This window comes from Lutjanus erythropterus, chromosome 9, assembly GCF_056507025.1.
Source record: "Lutjanus erythropterus isolate fLutEry1 chromosome 9, fLutEry1.hap2, whole genome shotgun sequence".
Classification (NCBI taxonomy): Eukaryota; Metazoa; Chordata; class Actinopteri; order Lutjaniformes; family Lutjanidae; genus Lutjanus; species Lutjanus erythropterus.
The window spans coordinates 34,076,478-34,086,002 of record NC_139325.1 but is presented as its reverse complement, the minus strand read 5'-3'; the positions used below and the strand labels follow the sequence as shown (position 1 = coordinate 34,086,002).

Genomic DNA, 9,525 nt, shown 5'->3' with positions numbered 1-9,525 from the left:
GACAAAAAAGCCTCTTGGAGCAACCCCCTAAACCCAACAGGAAATCGGCCATTTTGAATTGTATTTTCAAAATAAGGTCATTTTTGGCCATTTTCACACGTCATACTTTAACGAACTCCTCCTACAGATTTCATTGAAATGACTTCAAAATCGGTTTGTGTGAGCTCCACAACTGTGTGATCAAAAGTTATTAAAAGATCTTCGTATCGTTGAAGGGCGCGGTCGCTGCGGAAGGGCGAATTTTGATATCTCGCAACACCCACATCAAAAACCACGAAATTGCTATAACTTTAGCATAAATGGTTCGATCTGCACCAAACTTGCTGTGATGGATAATAGTCCCGCCCTGAACACATCTATGTCACAATATTCTGTAATTGTCATAGCGCCCCCTGGTGGCGACAGGAAATGACATGTTTTACTCTTTGAGGTCCTGCTCCAAGCACGTTGACCATATCCAACTCAAATCTGGTCAAACCGTCTTTAACATGTTGATAATCGTGTATTATGAAAATCGTGCCATGATGTCACACTGTCTTTCCGTGACGGAGCGGCGAAGTTGATGTTTCGCCAAAAATGAAAAATTAGCATTAACTTCACTATACTTATTCGAATCTGCCTGAAACTTGACATGTGCGTTAACGGTCCAGGCCTGAACATGTGATATGAGTTTCGTTAATGGGCGTGGCCAAATAGTTTGGCCACGCCCCTTAAACATCAGCCCCTGCGGCATGTTTCACCGACATGCACGAAACTTGGTACACATATGTATCACACCCAGACGCACAAAAAAGCCTCTTGGACCCATTGCCCAAACCCAACAGGAAGTCAGCCATTTTGAATTTTGCGTCCATTTTTGGCGTTTCTCACGTGTCGTATTTTAACGAACTCCTACTACAGGATTGATCAGAACGGGTTCAAAATCACTGTGTACCATCTAGACAACATTGTGATCAAAAGGTATTAAAGATTTACGCCCCCTTTGAAGGGTGTGGCCGTCAGGTGGCGGCGAAGTTTGATGTCTCGCCATGAAACACGAAATTGCCATAACTTGGGCGGACATGGTCCGATCCCCACTAAACTTCACAAGTGTCATAGAAGTCCTGGTCTGAACACATCCACGTGACAAGCAGGAGACATACTCACAGCGCCACCTAGCGGCGTCAGGAAGCGACGTGGAATTCCTTAAGGGGACGTCAAAAGGCCGTGACAATCACAGAGCCTCTTCGCCCGGGGCGAATCCTGCCACGAGGCCGCGGCCGCCGGCCCCCCCGAGTGGCGCGGGGGTGCGAGGGCCCGTAAAACGCTGCTTGCAGCTTTAATTATTATTATTATTATTATTATTATCATTATTTATGATAGTAAATGAAGAGTCTTTGGGTTTTAGAAAATTCAATTGTCAGATTTTTTTAAAACATATATGATAGATAGATAGATAGATAGATAGATAGATAGATAGATAGATAGATAGCACACCTGCTGTGTGCGGTTCTGTCCAGCAGGTGGCGGTGTTTCTATTCTACAGCTATGACTGCGGCTCACCTGATGTGCGCCTGCGCAAAAAAGTAACTCGACCCTCAAACCCGGATGTAACCAACGCCTAACCTGTCTGAAGAAAAACGGTGAGTAGAGTTAGAAAAACTGTCTGAAATAACTACGTGTGTTTAATTACACTATGGGACACGTGTAGCAGAGTAACAGGAACAGTATAAAGTGTCTACCGAGAGGAAACGCTTGTTTATTAATTGTTTTAAACTCACGGTGTGTTAAAGTTTCCTAGCCTTCAAGCTTAATTTAGTGTTGGCTAACATCAGTCAGGTTAATGAAGTTGTCACCTCTGGCTGTACGGTTATTCTTTTGTGTCTGTCGTTTAAAAGTGAGCTGTTATTATTGTAGTGAGTTAACTAACCGGTGTAACAATGTGACAGTTTTCATTTTCATTTTCTCACTTTATCAATCTGAGCAGTCACTCAATAACTAACTAATAGCTACAATCAGGCTCGACTTTAACTGATCGTGGTTCATGGTGTTTATTGCTTCTAAATTTTAAGTGTTTAATTAAAGTTTGAGCGGCACTTTTCAGCCCCCAGTTAATCCGACGAATTGGTTATTTAGCGGAAGTGTTGGGCAGTATCTCCTTCTAAATCACATTGAACTAATAGGCCGTCCTTTTTTTTTTCTTCTTCAGCATCTCTGGTATGTTGCCTATGCGGAAGTGATTCACTGCCATCAATAATATTTGCCATGCACATGTATTAACAGGCATAGCTTTTTTTTAATATCTTCTCTACTGTTATTATTTCTCAATCTATGAGCACTCTAGTTGCCAAAGAAAATAACAACACAAAATGGGAACAATAGTAGTCAATAAAGTAGTCAGCTAATTGAGAAATTATAGTTTCCTTTCCACTTATGTCTACATTTTTTTTGTCTTTATTAAAAATTGAGTAGAACATCATCAGTCAGATTCCACTCTGTAGCGGATAATCTGGATGGTTTCACAGTTGATATCATCTCTGTCTGTGTGTTTTTGGTAAATCGTTGGTCTTTCCATCACACCTGCATGTAAGAAAGCATTAGAATCATTAGAATTCATTAGACTCTGATTGTCTTTCAAGTGACAGCTCACACAAAGATTTAAATCTTACTTCTTTCTTAAACTCTTACTACTGACAGGTATTTCTATTATTTTGTTCACCCCATTTATACAGGCTTTCCCCAAGTGTATTGCAGCCCAGTGGCCCACCAGGCTCATTAAAGCTCATAATTTCACAGAGCTCAAAATGACATCTACAAATTGCTTCCTTTGCCCAGCCAACACTCTTTCATTTACTGTCATTAATTACAGTGAAAAGCTGCAAATCCTTACATTTAGGAAGCTGAACTCTGCAAATACTTGACATTTTTAATTTAAAAAATTACTGAAACAATTTATTTATTAACAAAATAGTTGGCAACTAATTTTATTCAATCGGCTAATTGTTGCAGATATAGTTATCAATACTAATGCATAATAACGTAAGAGCTGGTCAAGTTCAGTTGAGCTAATGTTAATGAGCATACTTCAAATAATGCAGGACAGTTTATTTTGTACAAATGCATCATACTTAACACAGCTATCAATATGTTTTGTTCGTACAATCTCAATCTCTTGTACCCACTGGATAATGTTAGCAGAGCAGACGTGCATTAGGCAGCAGAACTGGCCCTTTTAAAGTGTTATATTACATTATTGGATTATTATTACTGATACATTACTGATAAACAGGACTAAATAAACCAAACAATATTCATGTTTGAGAAGCTGAAATGAGAGAATTTGGACATTTTTAAAAATAAAGAATCACTCAAAATGATTAACTGATTATCAAAATCGCTGGCAGGTAATGTAGTAGTTGATTAGTAATTGATTAATTGATTCTTGCAGCTCTAGTTGTAGCTGCCTGGTTAAGTTAAGTTGGAGTAAAAAAAAAAAAAACAACATATCCCTCTGGTAACAGAGAAAAAGCAATAAAAAATACTCAAGTACCTCAAAACTGTATTGAAGTGCAGTACATTATTTGAGTAACTGTACTTAGTTACTGTTCACCACTGTCCCATACTAAATGGTTATAAATAATTACACATAGTAGCTCTTGTCAGTCTGTCACTTGACACGTTGCCTGACCTGTTGATGTAAACATGTCGCCATTCTCTATGTGATTTGACTTCACTTTGTCCTGGTGAAGATAATACTTAGACTCCCTGTGTATTATTTCCTCTCTCGGTGTCTGGCTGAATGTGTGGTATCCTGTATTTGCTGACACGGTTGTGTTGTTTCCCTGCAGATGCAGACTATAAAATGTGTAGTGGTCGGGGACGGTGCAGTAGGAAAGACCTGCTTACTGATCTCCTACACAACTAACAAGTTCCCCTCAGAATATGTGCCTACGGTAAGAAGATGTAGTAAACATCGAGTCATGTTAAAAAGTACTGTATGTCATAAAGGCATTGACTTAGAACCACGTTTTCCATTCAGTATTTTTCCGTGGCCAAAATACAATGGAATTAATCATGCTGCCTTTTGTTTTCATCAAATTATTTGTCTTTTTTCAAAGGTTTTTGACAATTATGCAGTGACAGTGATGATTGGGGGAGAGCCCTACACACTCGGCTTATTTGACACAGCAGGTAACATGAATGTCTTTGAACTGAATGTCTTTTTTCTCTTATTTGTCTCACTCTGAAAACAAATAGGAGAACTTGTCTGTGTCTCTTGTGATTGCTGTTCTCAGGTCAGGAGGATTACGACAGGCTGCGTCCTCTCAGCTATCCACAGACAGACGTGTTCCTCGTATGTTTCTCGGTCGTCTCCCCCTCGTCATTTGAAAACGTCAAAGAGAAGGTCAGTTTTTCTTTTTTTTTCTTTTTTTTTTCACTCATTGAAGAGACACATAACCTTGAGCTATTGTTGTTAAAAATGCTGGTTTGCAGAATGTGTCTGACAGACAGGAATAGTTAGGATTATTTTCATTATAGATAAATGGGCAGATTATTTTCTCAATTAACTGGATGATCATTAGGTATATATTCTGTAATAAAATGGTGAAAAATGCCCACCACAATTTATTTATTACCTAAGGTGATGTCAGATTTTGGCCGACCAACAATCCAAAATCCAAAGATAATCAGTTTACTGACATTTCACATGAAAAAGGTGACAAATCCTTTCATTTGAGCAGCTGGACCAAGGAAATGTTTGGCTTTTTTTTTTTTTTTTAAGAATACTTAAAGGTTGAGTGTGAAGGATTTAGTGGCATGTAGCAGTGAGATTAGCAGTGAGATGAATACCCCTCGCCTCACCCTCCCAGTACAAGTGTGCAGGAGAAACTATGGTGGCCACAAAGCTCATGAAAAATGCAGCAGGCCGGATCTAGGGCCAGTGTTTGGTTTGACCACTAAAGAAACATGGTAGCTCAACAAAGCAGCCTCCATTTAAAAAAAAAAAAAGACTTGCCATATTCTCCAGTTGACCCCCCTTCTTTATTAATTTAAAAAAATGAATAAATTTTACATTTTATATTTCAAAACCTATGCAGCCTTTGCTTTCTATATTTGTTCATTCTACATTTGTGTTTGTGTGTATATGTCTTTGTACTGAATATTTTATTTTAAAATCACATTTTATTTTGTAAATGCACATTTTATTCTATTACTGTGTACTTTTATTTTCATTATTATTGTTCTGGCTTTTATAACTTAACTAACTCTTATTTTTGTAATGCAGCATTTTACTTTTATCAGCAGTGTGACAGTAAACATCTTGAATCTCTGGACCTTTAAACAATTAATATATTATCAAAATAGTTATAGATTAGATATAGACTATTTGATTAATCTACTAATCATTTCAGAATTTTAATTTAAATCAAGAATGATCTGAACAAAGAATAAACAAACAGGGCTAAGAAATCTGACCAGACATTCAGTGTCAGCTCTCAAACAGTTTTCAGTATTCAGAGCGACAAGCATATTTCGTTCAGCACCAGAAAAGTACTGAGACCTCTGGTCCTAGTCAGGAAGAAAGAGAGTGTGAATTTAATCTTTATATTTTCTTTTTTCCCCCAGTGGGTTCCTGAGATTTCTCACCATTGCCCACGCACACCCTTCCTGTTAGTGGGCACACAAGTGGACCTGCGGGAAGACAGCAACACGATCGAGAAGCTGGCCAAGAACAAACAGCGCCCCCTATATCCTGAGAGCGGAGAGAAGCTGGCCCGTGAGCTGAAGGCTGTCAAATACGTGGAGTGCTCTGCTCTGACGCAGGTACGGGCCATTGTTCTGTATTACCTACAGTAGACGGCGGTCAGCAGACCCCCGGTTTGTAGAAGCAGCGGGAGTACTGGTATAGGAAGCTAAGTAATGTCCTGCTGTGGACAGGGTCGGGAGCAAAATGTACCACTTCAAAAAGTCCCAACAAAAAAAAAATCAATATCTGTTTAAGCTTATGCTACATTTAGAGAATTTACACCACTTTTCTGACAGGAAACCACCCTTATATGAGCAAAATATGGCTTTTTGTAACTCAACCAGCATCTTTCTGCAATAACATTCATTTTATCTGGCAGAACATGGGAGTTTCTGTTCTACCGCTGCCTCGATCCATTAGTTCATCTGTGTTATAATGTGACTCTGGTGAATCCAAACTAACCTTTTAAAACATTGCAGTCACACAATAACAGGCAGTGGTATCCCAGAACACTCCTGCCTTTTGCGGAGTAAAATTACCGATTTCGTGAATGAAGTTTGGTTGGTTTGGAAAAGGCTGTACTCAGACAGACCCTGTATCATCTGCTATTGTATTTTATCTGCTCAAGTTGTTAAACTGTTTTGTAAATTCCTTTTACCACAATGTGGTATGTCTTAAACTATTGCAAATATTGCATTATTTTTATTATTCTATGGTGCCTAACAACATCTGGCAAACTATCCAAACTATCACTTTAAAGTGAAAACAACATGACATATGTTAAAATCGGGCAGTAATAACAAACATCCTTCTAATTTTTGCTCTCTTTTTGTCTTGTTTTCGCTTCTTTTCAACCAGCGAGGGCTTAAGAATGTGTTTGACGAGGCCATCCTGGCAGCCCTGGAGCCTCCCGAGACCAAAACCAAGAGAAAGTGTGTGCTGCTATAGATGAACAACGACAGCGAGAGATGTGACGGTGTGAGACATGTAGGCGGGGTGAATCAAAGCATCAGGAAAGATCAATGGCCATTATGAAAAAAAAAAAAAAAAAAGGACAAAACAAATGGGGAAGGGAGGTACAGAGATGCCATTGAGACTTATTCTAATACACGTGTACACTGATTGTGCCTTCAAAATAAACTTTGAAAGAGGCTGAGGGAGCCAAACTTCAGCATGCAGTTAATGCAGTAAGTGTCAACTATCTCCTTTTCTTAAAGCTTTTAAAATTGCAGTGTTTTCTCTACAAATATTCAGGTGGGGCGGGCCCCCCCTGCCTGTCACTGTTGCTCCAAAAAAAGATTCTGTTTGCCTTCAGCCTCCTCTGTGTTTTACGTATTGTGGCCTGTTTGGGCTTATAAAGCCAGTGTTGGGAAATATAAACGGGAAACACTTTTAACATTGAGTTTATCAGTGAACTAGTTCATTCAAAAGGGGCAACTTAATGTTAAGTGGTACTCTACTCTTGCTTTCCTTTTGGATTGAATAATGAAAGAGGTTTTTTTTTTTGTCACTCCAAACTAAAGGTAGATGTCTGTTTTCGTTACGTTCTTCCAATTCCCCGAGACTTTCTGGGGAGGCCAAGTGCATTTTTACACATTTCCCATCTTCAGTTGACTTAAGAATTTCTATTTTATTCCTATTTTGTGTATATTGTATTAATTCTGTGACTCTGTTTTGGGAAAAAATTTTTTTAGCGGTTATTCATTTTGAAACTTGAGTTTTTATTTTATCAAGATTTTTTTTTTTATTGCTTGACTACCAACTTTGAGCGATTGATAATATAACAAATTAAGTTGTAATATTTTTTGATAGTTCTTAATCTTGATAGAGATTGAGAGGATAACCTTTGCTAGTAAATTTCTGGGTGTTTGTAATCGCAGGATATTTTTAATAAAATGGTTTAATGACATGGATAGTAGCCATTGTTTTTTTTGTTCGAGGGAGAATGCTGCATGTCTGACAAATCGTGAGAGATAATTCTCGCTAGCCACAGTAGAGGTGTGGAGTTTTTCTCATGAAGTGTCTGTAGTCTGTGTTTGTCATGTGTCCTTGAGGCAGACCAAAGGTGTCACCTCTGAGGCTCTTCATACTTGGTATTAACATGTGTCTTGGGTGATTCAATCACAACTCTGAGCATGTAAGTTCACACCTTGCATTACAATGCATCTACAAATGCTTCTTGAGGGATCACTTGTGATCAGGTCTCACCTCCCTGCTCTATATGTTCGAACACGAGACAGTTGAATGTTAATTTGGTCACTTAATAGGAAGATTTAACTTTTAATTCCTTTTGTTTAAATTTCAGTGCCACCCTAAACTCCCCTGTCAGCCCCGATGAGCCTCGTATTTTACCTGCACACTTTCTTTGACCTTGTGGATGCTTCTGATGTTTTCGTATCACAAGCTGCATTTCCAACCAAACTATCCAGATATTTTAGTCCCAGGAGCTACTTTTCACGGGACTGAAAAGTTCTTTCAGCCTGTTGTTGTCTATGTGTTTCCTGGGCAGCCTAAAGACCCACAAAGATTAGACAAATTATACCACTGACCTGTGAAAAAGCAATGGCTGTCTTGGGCGCGACACACAATCATGATGCCATGGACGATGTAGTAACCGTTGTAATTGACAGGTATGATTATTTGTGCATTGTTCCCAGTCAGCATAAATGCTAAATAAGGCCTGGACTTAATAATCCGTCCATCTGTCTCCTGCTTTCCTCAGTGTTGCAAGTCTTAACCCAAAGTTTTGGAAAGTACTACCCACCAAGCAGGGACTTTTTAGGGGGTAAAATAATGTTCCCAGAACTTAATTTAGACCCTGGTCTCTGCGATGGAAACGCGCCAAGTTCCTCCAAAAGGTTCCTACTCCCTGGTATTAGCTCCTACAGTGGACATGCAGTGACGGATGATGAAGAAAGGAATTAATGACAGTCGGGGAAAGACACAATGCATTGCAACTCAGTGTTTTTTTTACAAGGAAAGAAACAATGTAATGTATTGCATTTAATGCTGAATTTACAAAAAGGCACAACTGGTTAAGAATATGCCATAGCAATTTCATTTCCCAGCTCTAAATGTGTTATTTTTAACTGGCAGGGCAGCAGTTGTGGCCAACACACTGGGACAAACAGGCACAATGTTTTTTTCCTCAAAGAAAGAAATAACTTTTGATGTATAACATTGCAAGAAGGCCTAAATATTAAAGGTGGAGTCAGCAGGATTTGTCGGAGCTGTTCCTAAACAAATCATGATGTCAAATACTAACATTTTAGGTGGGTAAAACATCCTGAGCAAAGCAAAATAATGAAAAGAAATAAGGAAATAAAGGCAGAGGGCAGGTCTAGGTGTAGATACAGCCACCACCACCACACACTTCTAGTGGATCACGAGTGATGATTGAAAGGGATTGTGTATTATGAGTCTATACAATGTGTTTTAGGGAAATATTGCAGATTATACCTTTAAGAATTTGTCATAGACAGTGTTTATGTGTTTTTCTCACTCAACAACTCTCAAAATTGTGTGGCGCTCACAAACATCCGCTGCTTGTCCCGACAGGTAAGAGAGCTCAGTAGTTTTTATTACAGGGAATCAAATAATGGACTTAGAAGACGTCAGCTGAGTAGGCGGTCCTTCAGTGTTGCCCGGGACACACTGTCTACACACTGCGGAAAAAGAATGTGGTCACCTGTGGCTCAGACTCTGAATGTGGCCTGTGTGATCCGATCTCAAGTGCATCCTTAATAATGTGTCACGGGCGCATTCACACCTGTCCCTCCAGCTGTTTTAATACCAGG

The 9,525-nt window shown here is 39.1% G+C and overlaps 1 protein-coding gene across 1 annotated transcript; it reads left to right on the top strand.

The window, feature by feature from the left end:
* The first annotated feature begins 1,507 nt into the window (after positions 1-1,507).
* On the top strand, positions 1,508-7,637 carry cdc42l (cell division cycle 42, like). The gene is made up of 6 exons (XM_084727270.1): positions 1,508-1,622; positions 3,828-3,932; positions 4,098-4,170; positions 4,275-4,384; positions 5,608-5,805; positions 6,587-7,637. The coding sequence occupies exons 2-6, from the start codon at positions 3,828-3,830 to the stop codon at positions 6,674-6,676; spliced, it is 576 nt and encodes a 191-aa protein (XP_084583396.1). The 5' UTR covers positions 1,508-1,622; the 3' UTR covers positions 6,677-7,637.
* The last annotated feature ends 1,888 nt before the right edge of the window (positions 7,638-9,525 follow it).